We start from the raw sequence: 18,932 nt of genomic DNA, 5'->3' as shown, positions 1-18,932 counted from the left end.
TTCAAGAGGGATCCACCCCCGTGACCCAATGCCTCCCACCAGACCTCACTTCCAACATTGGGGCTTATATTTCAATATGAGATTCGGAGAGGACAGGCATCCAAACTATATCAGTAAATTGTATTTGTCATCAGCGATTGTTTTGAAAAATCAGTCACTTCAAGGATGTGCAATCAGATGATTATCAAACACCTCAACACCACAACTGGCTGTCCAGAGTTTGTTCTGAACCCTGTGAATCTGATTTTCTAGTAAGTTTGCCCAACTATACCCTGATTCCAAACAATAGGTGTATTTTGAGACTCTCCCGGGGTTGACCGTCATTACTTTGTTTTCACAGTGTTTTGTAGAAACCACAGACTTTGTCTAAGGCTGAGTTTCCCTGCTTTCCCCACACTTCTTCCTCCCTCTCTCTCTCTCTTTTCCTCTCCCTCTTCCTTACCCTTCCTCTCCTTCTACCTCTCTTTCTCATTTTGTTTCAAGTAATGTTAAATTAGAGCTAAGTTAGTAAGTTAGTGTTAAGTCAGTTCTAATTTTGAACATTTGCTCAGTGAAAATTAAAGCCCCAGTCACAGGATAACCAGAGTCTTGAGAACTTTCTTTTTATGTGAAAGCAAACAATCATATTTTATTCCACTTGCTCCTCATGGAAAAAGAAGAAGTTTGAGAATAAATTGATGTTCCCTCATTTATTTCAATAGATTGTAAGATGTGAATCTTGGTTATCTACAGGAAAACGTGGATAATATTATTGAAGAAGTTAAAAAAATATGCAGTGTTCTAGGGTGTGTGGAAACCAAACAAATTACCGATGCAGTAAATGAACTAAGTCTAATTCTTCAGAGAAAAGCAGAGGTAAGTATATTCATTTATTACACAATAGTTTTAAACCTGAGTTCAATACTTAATTAAGGAGAGTAAAAGACTTTTTACTAACAACTGTATTTCTGTGTGTATGTTTGAGTCTGTGTGATTGTGTGTGTATCTGTGTGTGTGTGTGTGTGTGTGTGTGTGTGCTGCCAAACAGTATATTTCAATTGTTTGGGAGTATTGGCAGCTTGAGTCTATTATGCCAAATAGATTTGATTAAACTATAAGGACATTGATTACACCTTTGAAGTTTGTAACCACCTTATAACTTCAGGTGGTACTGAAATCAATCCTATAATCCTACCTAAATGAACGTAATTATATAACATTCACATATAAGTGTTTGTATAGATTGTTAATGGTTCTCATGTATATGAGTGTATACAGGCATAAGTGTCATGTTTGTATGGATAAGCACATTTATAAAAAAGAAAAAATCAATTTTTGTGGTGTCTTTTGCGAATTTTGCAGTGCACACTGCTTCCATGATTTCTGTGTGATTTTCTCTGGATCCCACATTGTGGTTTGGTGGGCTTAAAAAATGAACATTATGTGATTTTCTTTTGAATTTTCAGAAATCTGATATAGACCTGTAAGTGATTATTTTCCAAGAAAAACATTAGGACATCTGGTTACAATAAATTCATTTATCTTATTATTAGTTTAGTAGATGATAAAGCAGAAAGATACGATGATAATAATAACTAGTATTTGCTAGTCCATTGTAATATGTAAAATAGTTTGACATATGCATTACCTCATTGAATTTAATTTTTATTTTATCTCAATTTATGCTCATAGCATGTCATAAAGTTGGTATTTTAATGTTCATTTCACTATTAAAACTCAACGCTTACAGTGTGTGTGTACAGAGAATTAATAAGTGGCAAAATACAGATTTGAACCTAGGCCTCTATACACATTACAGTGTATGTGAGACTTTCTAAGATAGAGTGAATACATATAATCTCTATCTGCATGGTAGACAACAAGAAAGATTCTACTACTTTTGAGTATGCCAGTCTTGAAATTTTCAAAAGATTGATTTACAATGTAGATCATTATATTACTACATAGAAATAATCATGCTTACTGCTTATTGTTTCAAATAGATAAGTGGGTATGAAAATTCAGTAGTTTCTTAATGATGGGCTTTCTAGATCTTATTTAATCCAAAGTTTTGTGTGATTAGACAGTAAAAAAATGAATATAGAAATTTAAATACGTTCTTTACATGAACAATGACGATTTTGATGACTCATGGAGGTATACCACAAAAATATTTTAAAGATAAACATTGCTGAAAAGCTAAAAATGCAAAGCATTAAATAAATCAAAATTTAAATAATGTAATCAATAAATCCAGCAATTCAATATCGAAGACAGATTTGTGTTCATTTCCCTAAATTTTTCTTAAAAAGTAAACACCTTCTCTTTTACTTTCCAATTATAGAAGGAAACTGAGTAACTATGTAGTCTCCAAAACTATTTTTGTATGTAGCTATTAAGACATAGGGCCTTTACAAGTAACAACAAGGTAAAACAATCTGATTTGATCACATGTAATATAATCATATTTTTCTATTCTGCATCAAAGTAAAAAAAAATATACTGGAGCAGGGGCGTTCAATCTTTTGGCTTCCCTGGGCCACATTGCAAAAATTGTCTTGGGCCACACATAAAATACACTAACAATAGCTGATAGGCTTAAAAAAAAAAAACCTCATAATGTTTTAAGGAAGTTTACATATTTGTGATATTTGTGTTGGGCTACATTCAATGTCATCCTGGGCTGCATGTGGCCCACAGGCCGCGGGTTGGACAAGCTTGTACTAGCGTCTTAAAAAGCATTTCACCAGTATGTTTCGAAAATAACTATTTTGATGAACTTAAAAACTTGGGAATTACATGATGCTGAAAAGGGGCTTTCTAATTGGTGATGTTAAGTCAGTATAACAAGGTAGTGAGAATTAACTTTGAACAGGCAGGTATTTCTCTTAAATTGTCACATTTTAGAAACATTACAAGCTCCCAAAGCTGATAAAATACATGAGATAAGATAATGCAAATATGAATTGGATATAAGATCTACCAGTTTCTATATAAACATCCTGTGGAAAATTAATTCACTTTTTGGAGTTTTAATTTTCCTCATGTTTAAAACAGAAAAATAAATCAGTATTTGCAGGGTTCTTCTAAGTATGGGAAATAATGTTAATAAAGGGCCCTGATGACAGTGTAGCTTAAATGAGATCGTTGTTGTTACTGGAGGTATTAAGGATGGTGCTGGTGCTAGTTCTGGAGAATCTTTCCCACAAGGCTTATACGAAGGCTTTAATTCACACAAGAACCAGGAAGGTTGGCCCCTGTCATCTCATGGCCATCGATTACAGCCAGCCTCCTGACAAATATGAACCATTGCCAGGGAAGAGACCAGATGTGTGGATGTGGACACGTCTTCCCATCTGTTAAGACTATTTGATTAATCTTATACTTTTATGTCCAGCTCTTGGTGAATTGGTGGACAAACAACTGATCAAACAATGAGGAAAATATAGTCTTAGGATGAAGCATTTCGAATGATGTTAAAGTATTGCTGGTTATAAAAAGTTTTATCTTCAAAACACTCATTTTCTGAAACTCCCTAAAAGAACAAAAATGACAATTTTTCAGAAATATCAAACTTAATATTTGAAATTAAAAGAATTATTCACAAAAGATTAGGTATTTCGTAGGAAAGCCATAAACAATTATAATACTCAAAAAAAAACTCACCTTCATATTTCACTTTCCTTATGTACTAGTATAAACACAAAATTTTGTGTGATTTTTCTTTGAAACTCTTAAACTCATATCTAAATATTTATCCTATATTTTGATAAGACTACAATGATTTTCATGCAGAGAAATTAAGAAAGGAGTTAACAATCAGGAGTTTTATTTAATATATGTCAATAGATAAAATAGTTCAATATTCTGTAAAAACTGGATCCTACTTATTTTGAGCAGACTGTTGAAAGCTCATTTATTCTGCATCAGTTGCATTCATACTTTTGTTCATCTCTTTTTCCATCCCATTTTAATCGTGAGCCCACCTATATAAGAATCTTGGCACACATATTAAGTACATTTTACAGAATTTGTGCAGTAACCAGCTACAGTTAACAATGCCAAAGCAGTCTACCCACCCACCATGAAGTTAAGACTGAAGAAATGACAAATACAGGCCTTCTGCCAACAAACTGAAATTTGAGAAGCTTTTCTTTTTCTTGGCTACATTTTTGGTCAACATACAAAGGACTATTTCCTGCCATACAGGGAAGTCATTAGGAGTTTATTAAATGTAAGCTTTGGCAAGATGAAGAATTATATGACAAACATACTTGTACTCTATTTTATTCTCTGACCCAGCACTGGAAACAATTTGCATCCTTCAAATTATATTCCAGAACTCACATAATTTAATTTCCATTAAATGATTCCATAATAGGCGAACCACGAAGTGAAAATATGGTCTTTCACATCATGGTGTAGGTGGATGTCATGGTGATTTTCTAATACAAGTCTATATTTCTGAATAAATTGAATTCTAGTTAAATCAGGCTAACATTTTTAATAATCTCACCCACATGGATAGGGTGGAAATCTCATATGTAGTTGTTAAGACTAGCAACTGATACTATACTCCGATTAAATATTTTACCTAATAGAAGTGCTTCTGAAAAGGTTCATGCAAATGATGCTTCTAATTAAAAAGTTACATATAAATGTGATGACATTTTAAACATGATCGAAATGTTCTCTCTCTAAAAGAATACTGTAACAAATTTTTTGTTATGGAAAAACAATTATTCTCTAATTCATTTTTTGAGAAATCTGGTTTTTAACTAATTGTATTTCCTTAAATGCAAGACTTGAAATTTTATTTTTTTATTTTCACTTTTTTTAAAAATTTTGAGTTTATAAATTTAAAACATTTTAATGGCAATTAAAATGGATCTTATTAACAATTGTATTTCCTTTTGGGCTGAAACCATTTTTTAGGATGTTTATAAATCACCTTATACAGTTTTCATGATAGTTCAGTTACAACCAGCAAATCCTAAGCCACCAAAGTAATTCTAGGTTTCTAACAAGGATAAAAATAGGTAAATAAGGAAGGCCACCACACTAATGGACATGAACCTAAAGAATAATGAAAATGGAAACAAAAAAATAGGATTTCAGATTGTATTTTTTATTTAAGATATGACTCAATATATTTTATTTTTTCAAGTGTTTGACTATCAGAGTTTTAAAAATTTCCTAAAAAGGAAAAAAGAAAGAAAACTATTTAGTGAATCTATACTGATTTTGTCCACTTCAATTCAGTCTTCTTTTAGTTGCTGTCTAAAGCTTGCTGAATAACTGCTAGGAATAAGAGCTGGACACGGCATACAGAGAGAATTAGACATGCACTTTTCTCAAAAGATTAGTCACTGTTATATAAGGGGGATTGAGCTTAGACAATCTATCGTGGTAATTTCTCTTTTAAAAAATTACCTACATTGCTTATTACAATATTTAGAAAGTTTTTATTTCATCATACAATTTAAATTTATTCTGTTTAATAAGCAAATTGATATATGATGCCAAGAAATATTTTGTTGTTGTATCATGACAAAGAAATTATAATGTTTAGATTTTGGACGTTACCTTTTGATTATTTTGTGAATTTGTTGTGTGAATAACAAGTATAATTTTACATTTCTTTCAGAATTTTATTCAAAGTTCAGAGACTTCAGCAAAAGGTAAAACATACATGTACTCAAGTATTTTGAAATAAATAAAAGAAAAAAATAAGTTACAGAATCCAAAATAATTTTTTTATCCAAATACTGTGGTAACAGACAACACACACACACGCACACACACACACACAGCCTTATGAAGAGAAAGATGCTTTTCTAAAATCCTTTTTATTAATGGAAGTGTTTATTCCACAAGGGAATAAAAATCCACACTCTGTAAACTTTTAGCCTGATATTTTTTAAATAATGAGAAAAGTCTACAAAAAGATCTATAAATATTAAAATGCTGAAAATATCTTATAACCATTCCAAGACATTGAGAATTTTACCATTTACCTAATTATATTTTGATGTAAGAAAAATTAGAAAAGTGGTAGATGTCTGTCTGCAAGGTCACCCACTTCAAATTCAAATTCCAGCTCTATATGAAAGACCAAGCTAATATAACAGGTAGGAGGATTTGGTTCTGGAATAATTAGTGTTTACAGAGGCCCTGAGTCTATAAAATTACAAGCCACGGGAGGACTTTGCCTCTATAGAAAACAGGAGGTGTGAGATTGCGTGGGATAGAGCAGAGTCTGACTTTTGGAATCAGGCAGAACTGGTTTTGAATTTCAACTCTCCCAACTCAAATCTCAACTGGTTTTGAATCAAAGATTCTACTTTCAGAGTCTGTGATTCTAGATTAAACTCTTTGATCTTGTTATCCTAATAGGCATAAACAATATAATAGGATTTAATGTGCAGGGTCTGGTCAGGATCATTCTTTGTTGTAGATGGTATTTGGCACAGGAATACTCTGAGTATCTGCAAGAAAACTGTCTGCCCCTCACATGTTCAACTAACACACTTGGATTCAGAAAAATCCACTGGAAAGCAAATATAAACCTCACCTGTCCTCCACACCCTTAACTGTTTCAGTAGTCATGTACAAAAGTGTATCCTCTCAACTCTAATTCCTACCACTCAAAAGAAGACATTCAATTATGTTTGAGGAACTCCCCCATCTCACATCAAAAAGGAAAATAGGGTGGCAGAGGATATAAAGAAACTTGTGCAAGTACAAAAACCCCCCTATTCTAGGTGTTCATAAAACTCTAGAACACAATAGAGGGAAGGAAGGAATGGACACTCCCTGACAGTATTACTAGCAGAATCTAAGTGGTCGAACATGAAGTGATCAAGCTGGAGGTGTGTGTGTATGAAACTGATTCTCCTTTTCTATCAGGAATGTTGTAATGAGGTCTCCTCCCCCATATTCCTCTGGGGACTAGAATATGAGATCCCACAAAACTGTACAGAAATGTTCCTGGAGACTTATATCCTATAATAAATCATGACAGATTTTAATTGAGTCTAAATTGCACATAGATTGTCCTTGCCTCTTTATTTCATGGCACTGTAACTCTTTTCCAGAGTAAAATTAGGTGCAATAAACTCTTTTCTCACCATATTTCACTACCAAGCCCTGTGTCTTGGGTGCTTAATACGATTTCATGATGTTATTTGAAATGTAGTCTTCATCCAGAGTTCAGGAAGTAAAACATAATGCATAAGCATACATCTCTATGCAAACTTAAAGTAGCAAATTATATCCAAGAACCATGTTTCTGCACAAAAAGCAAAAAGTAGAGTTTGAGTAATTAACCAAATGACTAAGTTTCCCCCAAAATATATGCTAGCACTTAAATTAATAAATTTATGATTTGTTTTAGATGTGTGTTCATTTGCACAATGTTGGGAATTCTTGAAAAGTTTATGCTTTCTGCTTCAGGGTGCCAAGAGTACAATTTGGAGACAGAGAAACAAGATGTTTCTATACATTTATAATTCTCTGCCTTCTGCTGTTCAGGAGAATCTCTGTTCGTTGGCCTCCAGAGTTTGATGTGTCCTCTTTTAAGACTATTTTTACACTGCTTTACTCTTCTGCTTCATTAATTGCTACTGCTGACTTCTCAGAGAATTTTAATTACAGGTTTTCTTTTTCCTCTGCTTGTCCCCCCAGGCGGTTTCAACAGAGGGCACAATTTAAGAAATATAACAAATAAGGAAAGTTAATCTACCTTATATATTTTGTACAAATTTATGAATAACTAAGTGAAAAACAGCATGTGTTAAACAACAACAAAAATATTTAATTATCGACAGAGCTACTGAGGCACAGACAGGATGTGGGAAGAAGCTCCATGTCAAGCTGGCCACTTTCCTGAAGTATCCACCTGCCTGTGTGCTGGAATACTGTAGATTATCAAAGGAAATATCTAGCTCTGTGCTATTTTCATTTCCAAACAATTAGAAACAAAAGGCAATTCATGTTTTTTTAACTTATAAATTGTATATTTCTGGAATTTTCACTTAATTTTTTTTAACTTAAGTTTACTTTGGGTAACAAACTGTGGAAAGCAAAAGTACTGTTAAGACTGAACTACTATATAGGGAATTGCATGTTTTAAAAACAACTTATAAATAATTGCGTGTGTTTGAATAAACAACTTTATTGACTAACAGCACATGGATTCATATCACAGCAGATTAAAAAAAAAGCAAAACACAATTTCTGATGATGTGCTTACTTGTTCTCAATATCTACTTAGCTGCCAGAGAAAAACTATTAGCCCCTATACCTAGTAATTTTTCTTCTTTCATGACAAATCACTTTTAGGAATAACCAGTGACTCCTTTTAAATAACTAATGGCAAAACTCAAGAAAGGCTTTGATTTTGAAGAGATACAGTAAACATCATAAATCTTTCATTTCAAGCTGGTTTTAAATCCTAGCCATGTACTATTTTCATTCTGTTTTTATATCAGCGCATTGCATATGATTAGTGTTCAGTTAATGGTAAACATGATAGCATCATCAAATTTATTATGATTAATTCTTTAGATAGAATTTGTTTGATGTACTTATAAGTCATGTAGAAAAAATATTCCTTGTCTGAAAATTAACTTTAAACAATCACAAATCTGAAAAAAAAATTGCAAATTACAGTTGATCAGAATGTCAAATTAATAATTTTTAAAATTCCAAATTGTGATGAAAAGACCATGTTTCGAAGATTGCTGCAGCTGGAGATCAGAAAGCTTATTGATAAATAATCTACTAGCAACTAAGCCAGGTTGCATTCAGAGGTACAGATAGTTAATTGTCTTCAGTTGGTAAAGGGTCACTTTAATTAAATTTATTTAAATTGTATTATAAGAAATTTCAAAGCTGTAATTGATGGCCTATGACTAATATGGCCCTTGTTAGTGACTTAATCTCTACCTCTTACTTTCTAGGCTTGATAGAGAAGGTAACAACTGAACTATCCACATCCATCTACCAGCTCATCAATGTCTATTGTAACAGCTTTTATGCAGATTTTCAGCCTGTAAATGTACCCAGATGCATTTCCTATCTAAATCCCGGGCTTCCTTCCCACCTCAGCTTCACAGTGTATGCCGCACACAACATTCCAGAAACCTGGGTGCACAGGTGAGTGGTGGTGAGTTTTTCACAAAAGGGTTCATTTTCACATAGCTTCTAAAGTAGAATGCAATTTGTCATGTTCTTACATGCAGAAGCAAAAATGTCATAAAATTTGGAATTAATCAGCATAGGTTTATCCATATTCTTAAAATCACATTTTACATGTTTAGATTCAAAATAAATACTTAATTTTCTTTCTTCTTCCATTTTCCATATTTAAACAATTGCCATTACCAATATATCATTGTGGAAATAGAAAATACTCATTCTATTTAGTGGCTGCTCTAAAATTTTCTTTTTCATGTTTGGGTTTAAATGGCTAATGCCAGTTAAAAAAACATAGTAAGACAAAAACACGTACACATACAGAGAGATGGAGAGTCTTCAAAAATAGAAAAAAAAATCATTCTGATCCTCACCAGCTTTCAGTGGTATTTTGCAAGAACTGTACCTTGATAAAATGAGAATTAGCCAAGAATTATTTGCATTTCAATAGAAGTGAATGACAATTATGCATGGAATATCACCAGATTTTAAGTTGACTCTACTATGTAATATTTTCTTCAATAACACAATTACAGTAATATAGAGATAATTAATTAAAGTTGATAAGATAGTAATTTAGTAATGGAGTTATTATACTTACTGCATTTAGCATCTCAAGGAAAAACTGAAATAAATAATTTCAGTAAAGATTCAATTTTTGGCCAGAAACAGTGGCTCATGCCTGTAATCCTACCACTTTGGGAGGCCAAGGCGGGCGAATCACTTGAGGTCAGAAGTTCAAAATCAGACTGGACAACATGGTGAAACCCTGTCTGTACTAAAAATACAAAAAATTAGTGGGGCATGGTGGCACACACCTGTAATCTCAGCTACTCGGGAGGCTGAGGCAGTAGAATCACTTGAAACCAGGAAGCAGAGGTTGCAGTGTGCAGTGAGCCGAGATAGTGCCACTGCACTCCAGCCTGGGGGACAGAGTAAGACTCTGTCTCAAAAAAAAAAAAAAGCAAAAGAAGATTCAATTTTTATTTGATCTGTATTTTTAAAAAATAAACTGTGTAAATCTTCATAGAGTAAATTAAAGAGGAAATTTTACGTGTGTATACAAAAAAACACTATCTACACACATATTTGTTTGGAATCCATGAAGTAATATTTCTATTCTTTTTCCTTTTTTAATTTTCTGAAAAATTTTAAAGGGCTGATGTATAGTAAAATAAATTATTACTCTAATTAATGTTTTCTTTTAATTTTCTAACCAACAATAAATACTCCTTAGTTTGAATTCCCATGGAAAATTTCTATAGCCAGATAAATACAGATAAAGCTATATGTATAGGGCTTGCATTTATATATGTGTGTCTATATGTAGATAGACAAGGATAAATATATATATAAATATATACATAGGTGTGTAAATGCAAAATGTAAAATATATACATATGTGTGTAAATATACATATGTGTACAAATGTAAAATGCATAGGAATATAAAAAAGTGTGCATTTATGCATGTGTGTGTGTTTGTGTATGAATGATCTAACTAACTCTCCTTTTTCTGTCTCTATATAGTACCTATGTGCGAGTAAAAATAGAACATTTATTAATATTGTTATATGCAGGTAGATGTGTTCATATGTACATATAATTATAAATATAAAATAATGCTTTTCTGCAAATGTTCCTATAATCAATAAGTAACTTAGGGCTCTGATGAAGGAAACAAAATCATCCCAGCCATTCATTACTGGAACAAACTATAAAGGGCTGGACACAGGGGAAAATATGAAGCTATTCCTCTCTTAAGGAATCCATAGACCAGTCAAAATTCTTTGGGAAGAGGCTCCGGTACGATGTCTTATCTCATGACAAATTACATCTTTATTGTAGATTTTCTTAGGGACCTAGCATATAAGTTATCTATTAATACATAACAAATTACCCCAAAACTTAGCAGTTTAGCACAACAAACTTTGATGAGTTCACATTCTGAGGCTCAAGAATCTGGGAAGCAGTTTTGCTGGGTGGATCTGGCTTAAGGTTTCCCATGAGTTGCAGTCACACTGTTGACTGAGACCACAGTCATCTTAAGCTCACTGGGGCTGAAGAATCTACTTCCAAGGTGGTATTGATGTGGTTAGTGGAAGACTTCAGTTCCCCATGGTGTATAGGTGTGGGACCCTCAATTCCTTGCTATTCAGTTTTCAACAAATGTCCTCAGGCCATAGAGTTGGCTTCTCCCAGAGCAGATGATCCAAGGAATGAGAGAGAGTCCATGAGCAAGGGAACTCCAGAGACAGAAGGGACAATCTTTATAATCTAATACTGGAAGTGGTATACCACTACTTCTGCCATATTGTACCCTGTGGGAAAGCGTGATACAAGGGTTCACATACCAGGAGGCAGAATCATTGGGGGCTTTCTTGGAGGCAAGACACCTGGGAAGAAACTAGGCCAGAGGTATCCAAAAGCATACGCACTGATAAACTGAGGGGGTAAAATAACAAAGTGATAGCTTTCTAGATGGCTTTAGTCAAAATGACCGTAATTAATGTCAGCAACTGAAACTAATTTGTTAAAGTACAAACTTAAGGTACAAGACTCTACAATAAAAAATAGTGAAACATTCACCATCAAATCTGAGTATTTGAAACTGAATTATCATCTACTCCATAGATGCCTTCAGGGAACACCCCCCTCAAGCTATCAAAGACAAATGAGAATGTATCTTACTTAGAATAATTTGATTAAACAAATTCTTTCCTTGATTCATTACACTGATTAAGAACTCATTCATATTTATTCTAAATTTCTCATTATAGAGAATAGAAATTTAATTACGTAACTTTATCCTCTCTACAGATCGAAAGTGCCTTTATCTCACTCAAAGATGAGATAAATTTATCATTTTGTGTATATATTTCATGATGTTCATTATCTTAATAATAACATATTATTAGTTCTCCCCCAAATCATCTTTTACAATGTCCATGTGACCATGCGCATTTGTATGTAAGACTATGGTTTTTAAAACTCTAGTACCCAAAACATGTCCTGACATGCAATAGGCACTCGACAAAGATTTGTTAAAAATGTTTGAATAAAATTCCTTGAATAGAGAAGTGAGTCATACTTGGTGTGTGAAATTGTTACATAAGTCTCGAGAGCAGGAATACTTAGTCCATGTCATGGTTATTACTGTGGGAAAAAATATAAGCTGAGCTGAAAACTATAAAGAAGCAATGCCCATAAAGGAAGGTAGACCAGGAGATATTCCAAGGAAGCCAAGAAAATATTACAATAGAGGTACAAAGCTAAGTGCCTGAGGTCAAGAGGGCCAGCATCAGTGAAAGTGAATCCAGAGCAATTAGTGGCAGTGTAAGAGTGGTTGACTAGACAATTGTTAAAATGATTTTTAGTAATGATTAATAAGAGTGCAGCAGAATCATATTGTTATATGAGGAGATCATTAAAAAGTCAATAAACATTATTTTAAAAAATCCCTTAAGTCACTCATAAAGTATGGTATCATTACTTGATAAATAGAATGCAAAAATAATTATGCAAAAAAGCATAATGTGTACAGTAATCCGTATTATGTAATAAAGCATATCTATGCAAAAATGATTGACAGTGCTTTCAATTATGGGATACTGTGCGCACAGGGGCAAGCTGAAATTCTTTCTCATCAAGAGGATGCCCTTTTTATGGGGAAGATTCGAATGGCATATAGAGGTTTCTTGTTCCATAACCTTTGCCATTAAAAGGTACATGTGTGCAGTTTATGTCTTCTATTCATGTCACTAAAGTCAAATTTATAAACTTGGTTTATCGTATTAGCACATTAAGGAATGTGTGGGAAACAGGCACAATCTTTCAATATAAATACTGATGCACATACCAACCAAACATTGGCATATAGACCAACATAATGGACTGTGAACCAAGAGCATCATTAAATATAAAGTCCTGACATGGTATTGAAATATTCAATTCACCAGAAAGATGTAACAAAGTAATAACATTGACAGAAATCCAAAGAGAGTTTGATGGGGCTAATACGATAGTGGAGGATACCAATATTCCTCTCTCAGGAATTAATACATTAATGAGAAATTAGGAAGAATACAGGAGTGAGCCAATATAATTAACAAGCTTGGCCCAATAAATATATATTGTATTTACAGAAAATAATTGGGAAATACAAATTCTTCTCAAGCACATATAGAATATTTAAGTGACCAAATGTTAAATAGTGGGCAAATTTCAAATAACCTATATAATAAAGATCTCATCCACTTTCCGAGATGCAATTTAGAAAACAGTAACAAAAGATAAATATATTCATAAATTTAAGTATGTACTTTTAATTTTATTAGTCAAGGAGTTTAGAAAACATTATAACTTAAAGGTAATAAAAATATATAATAAAACATATGGAATGTGGTCAAAGCTATCCTTAAGGTGAAAAATATAGCCTCACATTCATAAATTAGAAATAACAGACTAAAAATTAATGTGGCAATCATGCCACCATTTCCTCTATGCCATTTTGCTTTGTTTTGTTCAGCTTATAAAAATCAAGGATAATAAAGAGGAAGAAAAATCTTCTACCAGCATTCTGGTAGAAGAACAACAAACAAGTCCTAGATCCTCTGATTCATCCTCATCATAGTACTTACTACTAACTGAGACATTCTATGAGTTTTGCACTGGGAAAAATACTTTACCTGCATTACAGTTGGCCCTTGTTATCTGCAAGGGATTCGTGCCAGGACACCTGGAGATAACAAATGTCACAGATGCTGAAGCTCCTTACATAAAATGGTACAGTATTTGTATACAGCACATGCACATCATCCTGTATACTTTAAATCATCTATAGATTGCTTATAATACTTAGTGCAATGTAAACTATGTGAATACACTCATGCATAGCTTATGACTGGAGGAATTATGTTCTGAGAAATGTGTTGTGAGGCAATATCGTGTTAAAACCACCTGTAGTCTTTAGGACAGTAACATACTGTACAGGTTTGTAGCCTTTGAGCAATAGGCTATCCCATATACACTAGATGTGTAGTAGGCTGAGACATCTAGGTTTGTGTAAGTACACTCTGGGATGTTCACATAACAATGAAATCACCTAATGATGCATTTCTCACAACATATCCCTTTGTTTTATTTTTATCGTCATTCCAAAAATATTTTTGGCCTGTGGTTGGTTGAATCTGTGAATGCATAACCTAGGGATACAGAGGACCAGCTCTGTTTTATTTAATCCTCACACCAGTGACACAAGAACACTATCATACCCATTTTGCAGATGAAGAAATTACAGTTCTAGAACTAATCTACGAGAACTCCAGATGTCCTCTTTCTACTCTAAAGTCCCTTCTGTTTAGCACAGCAGAAGTGAGTATACTTCAGTGTACTTGATCCTTAACTGGTTACTAGAGTTGATACTGAAACAGGATGGTTCCCATGACCCTTTTAAAGGACTCATGAAGGGGTTGGCTTGTTTAGTCAGCCTACAGCTCTCAACCCCTCATGGGAGAGGGGAACACATAGGTGAGTGGGTGCAGGGGCCAGGACAAGTGCTTCTGGGTGCTGGCAGGAGTAGAACTCTGTGTAGCCCCATGGCAGTGTCTGGGAGGGGTACTCAAAATCCCTGGAGCCCCAGAAGGCATCTGTTACAGTGCTCTTTTGGCTTTGCCATCTGCAGATGACTTAAGTGTTTAACAGCTCAGTGTGATAGCCCTCTGCATCCCGAGCTCTTGTTCGGCATCAAGGAAGAATCAGGTCACATGAACAAATCGAAGATGGTAAATGCAGGAGATTTTATTGCTAATGGAAGTGGGTCTCAGCAGGATGGAGAGCTAGAAAGGGGATGGACTGGGGAGGTGGTGGTCTTCTTCTGGAGTTCAGCCATCCCTGGCCAAACTCTTCTCTGAGGTCCTGCCATCAAGCCACCCCCCTGAAGTCAAGCTGCATCTTTCTGATTTCAGACTGCTGCTTCTCTTCTTACCTTCTCTGCCATTCTGCTGCTCTGCCACTCTGCCACTCCACCGCTCGGCTGCTTTGCCACCCCTCTGCCAATGGAGCCTGGGGTTTCTGTGGGTATAGGATGGTGGGTGGGACAGGCTAAAAAGCAACATTCACGTAGGAAAACAGGAATGCATGCTCTCACTTTGGGCCGCAGGTCCAGGTGTGAGGGCTTCACCAGGGACCCTACCCTTTTCAGCCTGGTATTTTCCTGCCTTCTGTCCATATCACTTTCCCCCTCTGAAGAGGCACATCTTAGTGCCGTTAGAATATGGAAGATGACCAATCTTAGCTACTTCCTGCTGACAGGGGGCATTGTTTTTGGGGAAAACGGCAGTCAGATTCCTCCCTAAGGTCTACCTAAGGGTCCCTGACTAAAGGGAGCCATTGTCCAAGGCTCCAGTTGCCTGACCATTCAGAGTTTGATGGCCTCTAGGCAAACAAGAAAAAAAAAAAAACAAAAAAAAAAAACTTTTACAAGGTTAAGTATGCATGAATCAAATATGTGTATTATACAAGGAAAGGATCTAGTGCCAAAGATTACAGAAATAAGAAATGAAATATGCTGACAACATTGTACCCCAAGCTGTTTCACTTTGGTGAAAGAAATTAAACCTTGTATGGGAGCAGTTAAACTTTATAAGAGGGATAACTATTCTTGCCACATCTGTAGCAGTCAACAGGTACACCTTGAGAATTCTGGGGTTTGTAGGTTTGCATGGTGGCCATTAAAACTTCTGCCTCTTTCTTGTGTCCCCCCATCTCTACTGTAAAAACTGAGTTGGCCACTTTCAGGAGGTCCTCTAAAGTACTATCTGTTCCCAGGGCCTGTTTCTGTAGCTTCCTCCTTATATCAGAGGCATCCTGAGTATAATAAATGTATCCTTTATGGTTAGTTTTCCCTCACCAGAATCAGAAGATGGAGATGTGTGCTTTACCAAGGCCTCTCAGCCTTTCCAGAAAGGCAGTGGGATTCTCATCAAATCCCTGGTCTACCATAAATAGCTCGATATAGTTGAGAGGCTTGGTGCGAGTCCTACCTAAATCTTCCATTATGCACACCTGAAAGTGTCTCTTCTTCCATTCTCCCATCTCATCATTGAGATCCATTCCAGGGTCATCCATTGGTACTGCACCTCTTTCATTTGGATAAAGTTTGGCACCTTCCCTGATCATATATGTGATACAAAGGTCATAACCAAATCACTCTGTCACTTGCAGAGCAGTCTGCTTCTCAGTGTTAGTCAGGGTTTGATTTAAAAGTAACATAACTCCCTTCTAGGAGAGTTCAAGTACTTGGGTTAAATTCTGGAAAGCCTCTATATATCTGTCAGGGTCATCTGAAAACTTGCCAAGATCTCCCTTAGTTTGCCTTAAGTCCTGGAGGTAGAAGGGAACCTGGATCTTACTGGGGCCAAATTCAACAGGCATTTGTTGAAGGGGCAAAAGTAAGACTGGGGCTTGTCCAGGGTGAGTATTTCTAGGTGGGGGCAAGCAGGAGAGAGGATGGGGAGAACCCGGAGGAGCAGGGCTGAAGGGAGCTGGCTCCCCGGCCAGAGGTGCCTCTGGGGTTTGTTTCTTTAGTTCCCTGAGATTGCCCCTTGCAGCCTCTCCTGAGATGGCCAATAGGAGGGGTGGATCAATTCCACACTGTTGGCAAAGGTCTGGATTGCCCTGCAAGGTAAAGAAAGCCTGTGCATATGGGGTCTCAGACAATTTGTCCTTGCATTTACAGAAAAGTTCCAACTGCCAGATGGTTTCGAAATGAATGGTTCCTTCCTCAGACCAAGCCAGTCCTCATAATTTGACCAAACCTTTGTGCAAATGGCTAATGGGTATTTTTCCTCCAGATTCTGAGGGTCAAAGAGTCCCAGTGATTCAGGATGCACTCTAGAAGAGTATAAACTCGTGATGGTGAAGACAGTTGGTTACCCATTCTGAAAGACAAGGAAATAAGCATCCCCTCATTTCCCTTCCTTCTTTCAGCAAAAACTCAGGTGTGAGGAAGGGGAAGCAGGCATTGCCCCTTTCTCTTCCGTCTTCTTATCCTCAAGTCCTGGTGACCTTAGATGGACACCACCCACAGGTGCCATTGCAGCCTGCACCCATGAAGCAGGGAGGTCCTAGAGAATAGGAATTATCCGCATTCACTTATGCCCATGCCTCCATTCCCCCTACTGTCAGCAACCTTTGGGTTTCCCAGTCCTTATCTGTGCCATGGAGCATGGCCTCCTGCCATGACATGGAGGCTTAATTAGCAGGAATTGGTCCTGCCCATTTACATTGTGCCTGTTTCCTTGCTTGGATCCCTCAGATCTTCTTTTCCTTCCTAGGGCCTCAACCTGAAGTTTGGAATCAAGTTGGGGACAAAAAGGTATTTCAGGGTCCATTTAGATTAAGTTACAAATGGGTCCTGCCAAATTTGCTGTTATCAGCCAGCAGGGCTCACTCTTCTGTTGCCTCCCTATCGTATAGCAGAGTGCTGAGGTAGGAAAACAAACCTCTCACTTAGAAAAGAAAAAAGAACAAAAACAGTTTAAAGGGCAAATGGGGGTGGTCCAGGGAAAGAACCTCTTGCTCTCTACAAATAGGTTCCTTTAATCATTGTATGCCTCCCCCAGTTCCAACTGGGCTGAACTCCTTGGCCAGGGGAGGAAAGAGTCTATGGGCTTGTACAGCATGCAGAGAGCACTGGCCAGCTGACTGCATGGGGTCCCTGGCCCCAAAGACTACCCTAGGGCCTGGGCAGCATGCACAGCTGATTCCCACCACCCACTTGGCTATTGGGCACAGCGCATGCATGCTACGGACATGCCCAGGCACCCAAGCCAGGAGGGGAGGGGATGAGAAGGGAACCGCCGTTCATCTGCCCATCCCATTCACACATGTGTGACCACTGGGGTTTGGGGTCACACTTCTAAGAACATATGGAAATTGTATTGTTCTGAGTTGCACATCTGATGGCTGGACCAAACATACATTCTGCCTAGTATCATTGCTGAAGTTTGTAATAGAACCCTTAACATTATAAAAGAAGAGCTAGGAGCCATTTCAAAGCATAAAAGAAGGAAGGAAAGATATCAAAGGAAAACTTTGGGGGTCTTGGCTGATGCCTTGACAGACACTTGGGGAACAGATCTAGTCTTGTGGCCTTCTGGCAATACTGAGGAGTGGCCTTGGCAAGAGGCCTTCGGTTTCCCCAGGACTTTATTCCAGTCCTACATGACAACTAGACCTCCATGAAGGGAAACAGAGCCAACATTCCTTTTACCCAAAAGAAAGAGAGAGATGGCAGGGCTGCATCCTATCCCCTGCAAATGGTATAGCTCAGAGGAAAGTCTGAGGACAAGGAGAGACAAATCCCCATTTTGCTTACCCTTCTGAAGTATCCTGGGCAAGCCCCCAGATGAAACAGGACAGTTCCCTTGATCCCTTCACAAGATTCATGAAGGGGATGGCTCATTTACTTAATCCATAGCTCTCAGTGCCTCACAGGAAGGGGAGCATGCCAGTGATTGGGTGTAGGGGCCAGGACAAGTGCTTCTGGGTGCTGACAGGAATAGAACTTCATGTGGCCCTGTGGCAGCATCTGGGGGGTACCTGCAATCCCTGGCACCCCAGAGGGCATGTGTTACAGTACACTTTTAGCTTTGCCATCCACAGACATCTTACGTGTTTAACAGCTCAGTGTGACAGCCCTCTGTATCCTGAGCTCTTGTTTGGTGTCCAGGAAGAATCAGGTCACACGAACAA

At 36.6% G+C, this 18,932-nt stretch overlaps 1 protein-coding gene across 2 annotated transcripts in view; it reads left to right on the top strand.

The window, feature by feature from the left end:
• LOC105481413 (phosphatidylinositol-4-phosphate 3-kinase catalytic subunit type 2 gamma) overlaps positions 1 to 18,932 on the top strand; it is a 421,186-nt gene that overhangs the window by 95,467 nt on the left and 306,787 nt on the right. For both annotated transcript variants that reach the window (XM_011741018.3, XM_024792846.2), the window contains 3 exons: positions 733 to 855; positions 5,627 to 5,660; positions 8,943 to 9,138. In XM_011741018.3, coding sequence (XP_011739320.2) covers positions 733 to 855; positions 5,627 to 5,660; positions 8,943 to 9,138 — 353 coding nt within the window. The remainder of the gene's footprint in view (positions 1 to 732; positions 856 to 5,626; positions 5,661 to 8,942; positions 9,139 to 18,932) is intronic.

This window comes from Macaca nemestrina, chromosome 10, assembly GCF_043159975.1.
Source record: "Macaca nemestrina isolate mMacNem1 chromosome 10, mMacNem.hap1, whole genome shotgun sequence".
Taxonomy (NCBI): domain Eukaryota; kingdom Metazoa; phylum Chordata; class Mammalia; order Primates; family Cercopithecidae; genus Macaca; species Macaca nemestrina.
This window is presented reverse-complemented; position numbering and strand designations above follow the sequence as displayed.